The sequence below is a fragment of the Pseudonaja textilis genome, chromosome 1 (genome assembly GCF_049901715.1).
Source record: "Pseudonaja textilis isolate UNSWEBS1 chromosome 1, rPseTex1.2, whole genome shotgun sequence".
Classification (NCBI taxonomy): Eukaryota; Metazoa; Chordata; class Lepidosauria; order Squamata; family Elapidae; genus Pseudonaja; species Pseudonaja textilis.
This window is the reverse complement of record NC_141990.1, coordinates 293,016,472-293,029,538: the sequence shown is the minus strand read 5'-3', so window position 1 is coordinate 293,029,538 and position 13,067 is coordinate 293,016,472. Positions and strand designations below refer to the sequence as shown.

The window sequence follows — 13,067 nt, the reverse complement described above, 5'->3', positions numbered from 1 at the left end:
TTGAAGGAGAGGCCATTACCTTGCAGCCTTACTCCTGAGTTGCCCGTGCTGTTGTAGCTGTTCTTTCCTACGAGCAATCCTTCGTGAACGCGCACTTGGCACAGGCTCCTCGAGAACCTCCTCATCACTGCTACCAGCCCCCATAATCTCTGAAGGCAGCAGTCTACTCCCTAATGGTCCTGGCCCCTCATCTGAGTCCTCGCTTTCCTCAGCCGTCTGCACCTGCTGCCGGCTAACCACAACAGGCTTAGAGTTTCATCCCTTTCCATGCTAGATCATCTCTTTTTGTCAAGATATGTTAAATATATTGAAAACCACTCAGAAGTGTGGAATTTTGTTGTCTGATGTGTATTTTTCCTGAGCAATACAGTAGTCTTGGATTGTGTCATTTCCTATTCTGCATTTTGTTTTTCAACATGAAAAGGTTGAAATAAATTTTCCAGAAATATAGATAGCTTTTTTTGCCTTTCCAGGAAAACCTTACCTTCCATTTTCTAGGGAAATGGTTGAAAAGATCCTGAAAGTCTAAATGAATGCTATAGGCAGTAAACAAATTTGTATGTTTTCAGCAAGCCTTTGAAAGTGGTACATTAAAGCAAAAATGTTCCACAGATGAAGCTGCTGTTAGCCATGGGAATTTCTGCAAGAGAGAATATACTTCTGGAAGGAGCAAAACTGGAGCAAAGCAGAGAAACAGACGGCATATTTAATGGTCTAATTTAATGGAAAGAAGGACTAGGAATAACAGGATAGCATGTTCTAGTATCTGAGGGGTTGCCACAAAGAGGAGGGTGGTCAAGCTATTCTCCAAAGCACTTGAGGGCAGGACAAGAAGCAATGGATGGAAACTAATCAGGGAAAGAACCAACTCTAGAACTAAGGATAAATTTTCTGACAGTTAGAACAATTAATCAGTGGATTACTTTCCTCCAGACATTGTGCGTGCACCAACACCAGAAGTTTTTAAGAAGAGATTGGACAACTATTTGTCTGAAATGGTGTAGGGTTTCCTGCCTGAGCAAGGGGTTGGACTGGAAGACCTCCAAGGTCCCTTCCAACTCTGTTATTCGGTTATTCATATTGGCTAAACTTACGGAAAGAGGTAGAATATGCTCAGAATGAAGAGTTTTATTGGAAAATATTAGTGGAGAAATACTGTAAAAGGAATTAGACTTTCTTTGTTGTGCTGGCAGCTAGATTGCCTAACATTAGATAGGACTCCCACATGTGCTGCAGAGTGACTCCCAACCCAGAGAGCAAATTAGGAAATACTTGGGAGGATGGGAAGTGTTGATGGTCCATTTTGCATAAAGAACATCCAGGAAAGATTACAGAATAACAGAGTTGGAAGGGGGTTGGAGGTTTTCTGGTTCCCCTCCACCCCACCCCAGGAATTGTTATTTTATCTTCTTAAACACCTCTTCTTAAAAACTTCCAGTGTTGGAGCATTCATAGCTTCTGGAGGCAAGTATTTCCCCTGAGTAATTGTTCTAACTGTTAGGAAATTTCTCCTTAGTTCTAAGTTGCTTCTCTCCTTGATTAGTTTCCACCCGTTGCTTCTTATCCTGCCTTCAGGTGCTTATACTGAATTCAGGTGGGAAAACTGACCTAAATGGTAAAGTTTTCAGTGGGTTCACAATAAGAATGGAAACGAAGGAAATTTATCTGTTCTCTCCTCTGTCCCACTTTGTAGCTCGAGTCATTATTGCATTGATCTTGCTGGACCCCTGTCTTTCCGATCAATTGCTTTTGGATAAGTTCTTTCTTAAGTGTAAATATCTACCTTACTAAACTTGGGCTTTGTTGAAGCTCATTACAAGGATGCAGGACTAATTTCAATTTGGATTGTTTTCTGGTTGTTCTTTCTCAGTTCCTCGTCTCTCTGTGGTTAAAGAAATGGTCAGACGGCTGCAGGAGCTCCGCCATACTGAGCAAGTCCAGCGAGCTTATGCTCTGAATTGTGGAGAAGGAGCCACAGTCAGTTATGAGATTCAGATCCGTGTATTGAGGGAGTTTGGACTTTCTGATTCTGCTGCTGAGTTGCTGCAGGTATGAAGCGATGTAGGCAGCATGCAAGCCGGCTGGTCTGGTTCTCTTGTTTTTAAACTGTTTTAGAAGCTGTGTGCATTCAAAGTCAGAAGTAACTACCTTGTGCAAAAGTGTTGAAGAAGTGATAAGTACATTCATTCATGGAGGAAAACTTAAAGGGAACGTTGCAGTTACATATTGTAATGTAAAAAAAAAACAAAAAAGAATAGGTCAAATTAATTTATTTCTAACTGATCAATAAGAAAGTATTCCCATTGCTCCTTTATGCTACTCTATTCTAAATATGAGTTATCTCTTCCATGCATAATGATGAAAATGCTTAATAAAAACTACAGCCATCTAAAGCTTTTGATTCAGATATGCTGATAAAAAGATGTTAAGGACCCTAGACCAGGGGTCGCCAACCTTTTGGACATCAGGGACCACCAAACTCATAATGTTAAATCCCGCAGACCACTAATATGAATTTTGACTGACAGTGGCTTGCTGACGTTGGTGGGAAAGTCGTCCCATATTCCAGAGCTGCAGTAGTCACAGGACTGGCCCTTTGGTCATCCCAGAGCAGCTGCTCCTGCACCCGGGTGCACCGGCCTGCCATGGACTGGAGGAGCTACTCCGGGATGACTGAAGGGCCAGTTTTGTGACTACTGCAGCTCTGGAATATGGGACCGACTTTCCCACCAACATCAGCAAGACACCCCGGAGCGGATTTCCCTCTCCCGTTGTTGGTCCTCCTTATTTTGGCTCTACTCAAAATAAGGTTTGCGCTCAGCCGAAGGGTGAGGGCCAGTGGGTGGGTGGGCCATGTGGCTGGTGCAGCCTTATGTTCCTGCGCAGCCAGGATTAATTGCTTTGGGGAGGAGTGCTTGGTTGGGGGGGCATTTCTCTGCGGACCACCAAAATTTTCTCACGGACCATCAGTGGACCCTGACTCACTGGTTGGCGACCTCTGCCCTAGACTAAAGCCTGTACAGAGCCCCACCCTATAGTGATCTACAGAATGAGAATTTATGTAGTTTTATGCTTAAGATGGAACAGGAAGAGTTGCTGTGTTTTGTCCACTTGTGCTCTGTAATTAGATACATATATAGATCCCATTGTGTTGGCATGTTGTGTTTGTTTTGCCCAGGCAAAGCCATTGTAATGCAAACCTACCATGTTTCCATATTGTTGGCATGGAGGGAAAAGTACAACCAAACATTCATCTCTTATTAGTCGAAGTGTTGTATTTCTTATCCCAAAGGTGCTTTTTTCAAGAGGCAACTGGAGTTTCTGGTTTTCCTTTGAAGACATTTCGCTTCTCATCCAAGAAGCTTCTTCAGAAAAAAAAAAACACCTTTAGGACAACCATGACCTGGATGACTGAGAATCTCCATAGACAAGTTGCATTTCTTGTTCTGTCTTTCTGCTGCAGAATCCTCACAAGTTCTTCCCTGACGAGCACTTTGGAGATGAAAGCCCACTTCTGACCCTGAGACAGTCAGGCCGATGTCGTGTGAACAGCACGCCCACTGCAGAAACAGTGTTTACAGAGCTAGACTCTTTTGTGGCCTTCCACCCACCACTCCCCCCTCCTCCCCCTCCTTACCATCCACCAGCGACTCCAATTCACAGTCAGTTCAAAGTTGGATGGAAGCAGAGAGCCCAAAGCCAGCATCCCTCCCGTTCCTTTTCTTATCCTTGTAACCATTCGCTCTTCCATGCCAGAACAGCCCCCAAAGCTGCCCTACCCAATTATTTCTCTAGTGTGAAAGGCACACCTCCAGATTGCACTAACACCGCAGGACTGGGAAGACAGACGGTTGCAGCTGCAGCAGCTGTGGTGGCTGCTGAAAAGCAAGTGGTAAGAATGCCTTTTTATTTCATGCGTACAATACCTGTTTTAAAATCTAAGGGGTTTTAGTAAGTTGTATATTTTTTAAATCTGGTTGTAAGTTTCCCAGAGTCATAAGGGGAGGCAGGGAATGTTGCGGGTCCCATTCCCTAGGGAGATACACCTGATGGGACCCAGAAGAAGGGCCTTCTCTGTGGTAGCCCCCTCTCTCTGAAACATCATCCCCACCCACCCCCCGAGATTAGAATGGCTTCCATTCTATCACTCTTCCGGAAGGTGCTGAAGACCTGGTTCTGCCAGTGGGCCTGGGGAACCCTGAGTGGGATGGAGCTCATTAAATGGCTTGTGTTAGGTGCTGTCACCAGGGTGGGGTGTGTGTAATTTTATTATATTAATTCATTGTATGTCTTCTTTTATTAGTTTTATTGTTTTTATATGACGTTTTATATTCTGTAAGCCGCCTTGAGTTGCCATGTATGAATAGGCAGTAATATAAATTCAGTAAGTGAGGAAGGAAGGAAGGAAGGAAGGAGAGAGAGAGAGAGAGAAGGAAAGAAAGAAGGAAAGAAAAGGATGGCTATATAAAGTGGATAAATAAATATATCAGTATTAATTTACTACTGCAGGGTGATGTGAATAATAAGAGTTGGCATTTTAAGTTTACCATTATAGCTGTTGGAAGTGGAGCAGGCTTCATTTTGGAAACGTTGATTGTGGTCAAGCACTATGGCATTGAATTATTCTGCAAGAGATCATACAAGATGTTGTATAATTTCCCTATGGTCTAAGTGGATAACAAATAACTCTAACAAGCATTCCAGATAGATAGATTTATGTGACAAAGCAGATTGGTTTAATCAATTGACTCAAGCTCTTGCCAGTGAAGATGCCAAGATTGCTAGGTAGTATTAATGTACAAAAATAAAGCAAATATTTGCACGGTATGTCGAAAAGGCAACCCAGTGAAGGTTTAAATGAAGCAGGAGGAGAAGCTAACACAATGGGTAGAAAACCCAAGTTCTTGCTCACCAATGCATTTTCCGCCAAGGGGTATCAAAGGAAAATATCAAGAGGTAAAAAATGGCAAACCAGAATAAATGAACATAGTTGCTGGGGATTTTTACTCAGTTATTAAATCCTTTCCTATAGATTGCATCCAAATTTTCTGTGAAGAGTTTTCTCTTACACTTTTGCTTTTAAGTTAGTTTATGCATAAAATACTAATTTTGGTTCTTCTATGTTTTATCAAGGTAGTAGGCTTGAAGAAAATGTATGCTTTATTTTTTAAAAACAAAACAAAACCTATTACCCATTTTCAACCAACAGCTGATGAAAGAACTTTATAAGGTAGTCATTCAATGTATAAATATTTGTGTATTTTATTTGTCACATATTTATACTGCCCATTTCAATTAAGTGACTCTGGGTAGCTTACAATAAAAACATGTCACAAATATAAAAACATAAATAAGAACAGTTAAAAACAGAATTAAAAGTTCAGTTTATAGTATTGAAAGTTAAAAAGGTAATACTATATGTTATATGTTATAATATATATAATGCATAATAATATAATACCTAAAAACACACATCCACATATGTGTATGTTAAAAAGCTAATATATATATTAAATATATTTTAATCTTATAATGCTATAAATATATAAAATGGTATGGTTCCTATTAAAAGAGCATAGTCTGTAAACAATAAAAGCTTTCCAACCAATATGGTACCTATTTATCTACTAATAATTGTAATAATTAGGTTACAAATGATTGTTAATGATACTTAAAATACACTAGCATAATGTCATTATTTGAACATGAATAATAATAGAGTCACAAGTGAAAGTGAAATGTTAGGAAAAAATCTGATTTCATTTTTTAGAAAGCCTGTTTAGAACACCTATTCCAATTGCTGTGATAAAATTGTTGCTGACCAGTGTTACCTGTATCATCAACAAGTCATAATTAAAGCATTCTATGTACAGTTATTGCTTCTTGGAATCTGCCTATTGAATTAATGAATTCAGTAGGAGCTTCCTATTAATAAGCAATTCAAAATGTATCTCTACAGGAAACACCCAAAATTGACAGGCCTGCACATAGACTATGTTTTCCTGGAAACATTGCAACTTTTTGTAACATAAGTTGTTGTTGTTTTTAATTACATTGCCAAATTGCAGATATAATAAATGAAAAGTTCTGCTTTTGGTAAGATTTTGGGCTATCCCACTATTCTACATTAATAGGACTATGCTTTCCGAAATGTTTTAATTTTTAACTAGTTTGCTTAGAAAGCCTCAACTCTTTGTGCTCACATCAGAGCCTTTAATTTCAGAAGCTAACTTCTAAATATAAAATGCTACATAGTTTATGAATAATTATTTCTTATTAGCTTTGAAACAGCACTCAAGTTTTTCCTTTACTGAACAAACACAATCTGATGTATAAAATGGAAAGCTGAATGTCAGATTCTTAGCTGTTTAATGTTGGACTTTTGTAGGGCAAAGTCATCCTGGGACAGCTAGATTGCAAGCACAATTTGTAATAGGTTTTCTCTTTTGCAGGGTATTCAACCTGTTCTCAATGAGCTGATGCCGGATATTGCAATGGGTGTGTCAACTATATCTCTGAAGGACAGGAGGCTGCCAGAGCTTACAGTGGACACAGAGCCTGTTCCGGAAGTTACACCAGGACCACCTCAGCACATTTCATGCACTCAGACAAGGCACATACATAGTTCACGGAAGAAACATTCAGCTGAGCAAAAACTGGATCCTAGAGAGAACCAGCAGGAATATCCTGATTTCTATGATTTCTCAAATGCTGCATGCAGGCCTTCTACTCCTTCCCTTACCAGGCACTCCCCTTCCCCTTCCCAAGGTAACTATTTGGGGCCAGATTTATATAGCCACAATAAAGCATCGCCCAGCGGCTTAAAAACCACTCAGTTACCTAATCACATCTCTCCTAAAAAACTAGAAGATTCTAGGAGAGACTATGCACTTTCTCAAGAAGGGCATTCACACAGACAAAAGAATGAAACGATACACCTCAATGTCTTAGAACAACCTCCCCAGAGGTTGAACTTGGCTTTGGCTGCCCAGGAGAACCCTGGGAATATATCAGTTCATGCAAGGGGACGAACAAAAATGGAAACGGATTTAACATATGGCCTAACCTCTAGTCGACCTCCCCTGCCTTCCTACAGGGAAGAAATCCATGATGAACTATCTAGCAGGAGATTGGCCGACACTGAGCCTCTGGAGAGTGAAGTCCAGAGAAATGTAGATTTGGAAAGAGAAGAGGTTGTAAGTAGAGGAAGAAAGTCTCCTGACTTTCTATACAAAAAATCTGCCCTCTGAAAACCCTCCACCTCCACTTCTTCTCTGTGCCTAAGACTTGTGAAAGATCAGTCTTTGAAATCCCTGGCCGGAAGTTTTCTCAGGCCAGTTTTTTTCCAACGCCAGCCGCTATATTATTTTTTAATTATTATTTTTGTATATACATGGCTTCATTAAGAAGTGGTATGCTCCCTGTTTATTTGGAATGCTGCTTCAGGGTTTATGTTTTCAACAGATTTTGCTAAAATTCTCAACAATATATTTTAACTGGCACCTTTAAAAAAAGGAAAATAAAAGGTAGCCTTTTGCACCTGTACATTAATTTTATTAATTTTTATATTGGTATGTTAAACTTCTACTGTCATATTTTATAGGACTGTATGTTCATACTATTTTGAGTGTCTTTGGTTTTTTTTTTTTTTAAGAAATCATTTCCTGGTATTCAGTGTGCATTAGGCTGCATACTCGCATACTTAAGATGTATTTTCTTACAAGATGGTGAAAATATCTGTCTTTATTTTTTAATGACAATAGGAATTCCAAAGAACAGCACACTTACAAAACTGCTCTGGTTAGGTTTGCAGCCTTTCTGCTTTACCACTAATACAAGAATCCAGTCTAATGTGTATGCTTTGTTTACCAAGTCTTAGGCTGCTGATAGTAGCAAGTGCTCGGTAATGTCTGTGGCCAGGATTTTCTTTGAAAGTGAGGAGTACAAGTCTCTTATGATTTCTGAAAATATTCTTTTCCTTTTGGAACATGAAAACTGAAGAAACACTCTCTAAGCCCTTTGGTTACAGTGCGACTAGTGCTTCAAATTTGTGAGAGTTCTGTAAACGTGCTTTTCTGATTCTTCGTTTTAGAAAGACACATAGATGGTAAGCACAAGAAGGCAAGAAAAGAATTGTTTAGCATTTGACGTGAGTGTTAATGCTACATTTTGGTAGAACAGCCCTCTGTGGGGAAGTCAAGAGGAATGCTCACTGCCTTTTTTCTGCCTCTGAAGAAATCAAGGGCTGCAGTTTTGGTAATGTTATATATACTTTGTTTTATGGACAGAAAGCATACTGAAGATGGCTATAACTTAAGGAGCTATAAACAGTTTAGCACTTAATTTCTTCATTCCTCCCTTGAATAGTTTGGAGTTTGTTGAAGTTGGTTAAACCATATTAGAAGGGAGGTTCATTTGGGTTTTATGAGAAGCTGGGCGGATAGATTATTGCCACGAAGAATGGCCATTTCAGCAGTCAGTTGTTTCAGGTACCTGCCACGTATTTCTCTTGCATGGACTGGAAAAATTTCAGTACCACTGTGTGGTAATACCTAGCAAAGGCTTGACTTGATATGGTGGTTAATTCTAAAATACAGCTCTTCCATCACTTGAACCTTAGCAACATTGAACCTTTTTTAAACATTGTTAGCTAACCTTAAATCTATTTTTAAATACTGTACTTGAGACTGTTGAAATGTACATTTTGTTTAAGTGTTTTTAATTATTTTCTGAGCTCTTTTTTTAAAGTCCCCACTAATCTTTTAGTTCCCAGACCTGACCCTTTAAGGGGAAACACTGTTAAAAAGGAATGAGAATGAACACCTTGTCCAGATAGTTTACACTACATTAATTTCAAGCGTTGTGTTACATCTTTGTGAACTGAAAAAATATATTCTGTGAAAAGTTGATTTGGTAATAAGACAGCACTCTGAGGATAAGCTAATCACTTGTCACTTGTCAAGCATCTTGTTAATGATCTGGAATTTAAACATGTTTTCTGTCAAACTTGTTTCTCTCTCTCTCTCTCTCTCTCTCTCTCTCTCTCACACACACACACACACACAATCTGCTATGATTTCTGAAAAATTTTCCTTTTTCAAACATGAAACTCAATCTTTCTATGTATATTGGCTTTGTTTTGTAGAGATCACGGATAGGACTCTTCTGATAGTTTCCTGGATTGGTGTACACTCCCAAAACAAACTACAGAAAAAATCTAGTTTAGATGTTAATATTCTATTTCAAGGTTTTTTTCAACTCTACCCAAAGCTAATTTACTAGTGAAATGTGATAGGATGTATGGATGAGAAATTCAAGGCACAAATTTTCAGTCTCAATAGTAGCTATTGAATTAATTCAAATAATTCATTTAATTTTTTTTACTGTGGAATAACTTATGAGAAGCATAAAAATGTACTCCATAAATGAAATAAGCTATCATTTGTCAGCAGAGTTTTAGATGAAGGTAATTCTGTAGCAGACCTAAGGACTGTTGTACCACTTTAACAACTTCAGCCTAAATATTCCCATTTGAGCAGAAGACCTAAAGAATTTAGAGAGGCTGCAGAATTCTGGCTTATTGCCTTTTCCTATGGGCCATATATAAATGGGACATTAATCCCCATCAACATTTGGGCTTTGTTAATTACTAGTGTATTTTAATTACATCTCAGTGAAATTATCTGTGGACCTTTAGGTAACTCTCCTACTGACTTTGCATAAGGAATTTCATCGTACCTACCCGCCCCTTTTTAAGTCATCTTGATTTTATCCTGTTTGCAAAAGACAAAAAGTATTTTTAAAATATCTGTGACCCAGAGAAACGCAAATATTTTTTCCTAATCTTGCCTAACAAGAAATTAATAAAAGAATTTGTGTCATAATTGAGATTGCTTTTACATTCTGGTGAACAGATAATTTACTATGAGATGTATTTAAAGCTTTTATCTTTGAAACGCAGGATGAACAATCAATTTCAGCTCTTCCACATGATTGTAATAAATTATGTACCATTTTTCAAAGTTTTAAACAATTAAAAAATCTTAATGAAATATTGGAATAAATCCGCCCAGGTGTTTGGATTTGAGATGGGTGGCAAATAAATTTAATAAATTTGTTAAGTCCCAAGCATTCTTTAATTCTGTAATAACATGGCAGAGATAGTTGCTGAACTAACAGCTTCAGATTATTGCTAATCTTGTTGTAACAGAAACAAATCTGATTTGACTGCATCCTACAAAGGAAAAGTAGGTTTTAAACTGTAGCTGGGATCCATTTCCATGCATGTACACTCTTTTGAGAATTTTTAAATCTTTCATAGGCACAAGGAATGGATGCTGCTTCACTAGTGATCAGCTGCATTTTTCAGAAGACAAAGGGCTGCTTCTAGAGGGAAGTGCCACACAAGGCATTTTGACATTCACCCAATGTGTTTACAAATTATTATTTTTTTGCAATATTAACAAAGCTACTTCTTGTAGTCCTGCAAGCTTAAAGCAAAATTGCCCGGCTGGCCATTTAGTATATTTTGTATTTGAACTTGTTTTCAGTCTTTTTCTGCCTGTTAAAGGAATGGAAAAGGGCTAATATCTTCAATAGCTTTGTTTTTACCTTGAAATATTATAAACCATTTCCATCTGTTATGTATTATTTTGAAAAGGTCCGAAGATACCACTCTTACTCTAGTTACTTCCAATGACTTGTTTGTTTTTATGGTGGATGGATATTTGTGGAATGTTCGGGAAAGCTGAAGGATTACAAACCGATGTGTTTCTATACTTGTATGTATTTCTGAAAGATGTTAAGTGTCCATGATAAAATTTTTGTGCTGTTACTGGTATAAAAAGTGCCTTCAACGCTAAAGGCTCAGAAATTTTCTTAAACCAACTTCATGTCCTATGCAAGTGTTTTTTCTACAACCTGCATAACCAGTACTTTGTAAAATTTGTTTACGCTTCAATTGTACATATTATTTTTAAGAAAAATAGAATTTTTATTTAGGTACCGCCTAGAATTGAATTCTAGTCTTGTGTGATGCATTGTAAAAGAATACATTTCTCTTTTGAGTACCATTATAATTGTAAAAAGGTTTTCACTGGTTCTATTTTTCTACTGTTGCTGAGAAGCATGTTAACACTGACTTTATCCTACATATAGTTGGTATTTCAAATAAATGGCTTGTCTAGAAAAACACAAGTGTAACATACTTTTCATTACAAATGTTCTGCTTTTGTGAAACTTTTTGAAACTTTTTGAGCGTATGAGATTTTAATTTGAATGGGCCAAACACACTGCAATAATATTCATGACCTGCATGCTTTAAAAGTACCAATAAAACTCTGCATTACAGTAGCAATATCTTTATTTGAAACAATTCAAGTGCCATTTAATGAACATTAAAAGTAGAAGGAAAAGAAAAAGCAGACCATGATGAAGATCCTAGCATATGTTCTCAAATAATTGGAAAGGTTATGGAGGTAGAATATAGGTAAGGAGACAATCTTAAGGTTTTCAATATATTCATAAAACTCTCATCTCAAATTTTAGGATTCTTTTATGCCCACTTTTCATCTTTTGCACTAGTCATTTAACTTTCAGGTTAATTGAGTTCTGAAGAAAGCTTATTTTTTGTTGGTTTTAATTCTATACTTACAGATTTGTTTTCTATACTGGGACCATTTCACCTATAAGCAAGATATTAAAAGGTGTTTTCTTTTTGTCTCATCTGCGTTGGAAGTGTTGACTATATTACTTGCTGCTTGACAGGAAGCTTAACCATACCACATTCCAGCTGTGAATGGCTTACTCTGCCTTTCAGTGACTTTCTGATATTGAAACTAAATGAATTGCCTTAAGACCTCATGGTCTATCAAAGCTGTCTTAATTAAATGTATTCTGTATCCTGTTCCAAAGTGTTTGTTACAGAGCTCACTTGATTTCTGGCCAGTCATTAAGTCAAACCACTTATAGGAATGGTAATGTAAATATGGCTGTATGAAATGTTTCAAGTAATCCATATCCAAACTGAAGCATACTTTGGCCCATACATGAAATAAAACGGATGGTTTTTTTTCTGGGACAAAGTCGTACAGGGTAGGGAAAAAGAGCTAAGAATATTGGCAGCAGTAACTGAAGGAAGGGAAAGCACTGGGAAGATTTGGAGAAGTAAGTGGTTGGGTGGGATGTGCCATGCTGGATCCACTGGAGAAAGTGATGCACACCAGCCATCTTACTTGCCTTGTAGAATTACTCTGTACATTTAGATTGTTTTAGCGCAAATTCATACATTACTCAGTCTTTTGTCCCTGGTGAACTGCAGCTGATCTCAATGGCTTAGCAGAACTTCTGGAATGTGATGGTTTGTTCCTGGTTTGGAAGAAACCATTTTCCTTCCCATGAATGATCCTATTATGTCACCACTGGTTATACTTGGATGACATAACAAATTAGCATATCCAGGACTTAAACAAGTCTCAGACTGTAGGATACACAGCAAAGTGTGTCATGGTAGGCACTCCAGTCTGCGTTGCTTGCCTTTGAAATGGCACTCTAATTTCTAGAGTGCCAAACTCTCCCTATATTATTGCATTCTATTCATAGCTTATCATCAAAACAGTAATGTGAGAAGTGTCCAAATACAAAGGTAGGAAAGAAGAACCTGTGCAATATCATTAATAAATTGATAGTGATAAAACTTTTGAGACAGCAAACAGACATACCTGACAGAACTTCATTCCTACTTTTGTGCATGAAATTTTTTTTTATGTACTGGTGTAGGTTATCCTTTAGAAAGGTTACCTTTTTGTAACATCAAATGGTTACAATAAATCTGTAATTGATCAATTTGAGTTATATTACAGTTTGCTTAGAACTAATAGTTGATTTATGTGGACTTTCAGATTCCTTACTGGGTAGAATAGAAAAGATAATCATTTGGCATTTTAACATCCTAGAGTCATAACTCAACTTCATTGGGGTAATTTCTGTTTGGTATTGCTGTCTAGCAGGGATAGATTTTCATTTCCTACTGTCCTATTATATTTTGTCAGGAGTAAAAACATGTAGCA

At 37.7% G+C, this 13,067-nt stretch overlaps 1 protein-coding gene across 1 annotated transcript in view; it reads left to right on the top strand.

Annotated features, from left to right (window-relative positions):
* The window catches only part of BTBD7 (BTB domain containing 7), a 71,275-nt gene extending 60,084 nt beyond the window's left edge, over positions 1-11,191 (top strand). Inside the window, exons 9-11 of the mRNA XM_026713323.2 lie at positions 1,871-2,049; positions 3,464-3,892; positions 6,453-11,191. Coding sequence (XP_026569108.2) covers positions 1,871-2,049; positions 3,464-3,892; positions 6,453-7,250 — 1,406 coding nt within the window. The 3' untranslated portion in view covers positions 7,251-11,191. The remainder of the gene's footprint in view (positions 1-1,870; positions 2,050-3,463; positions 3,893-6,452) is intronic.
* Positions 11,192-13,067: the final 1,876 nt, after the last annotated feature.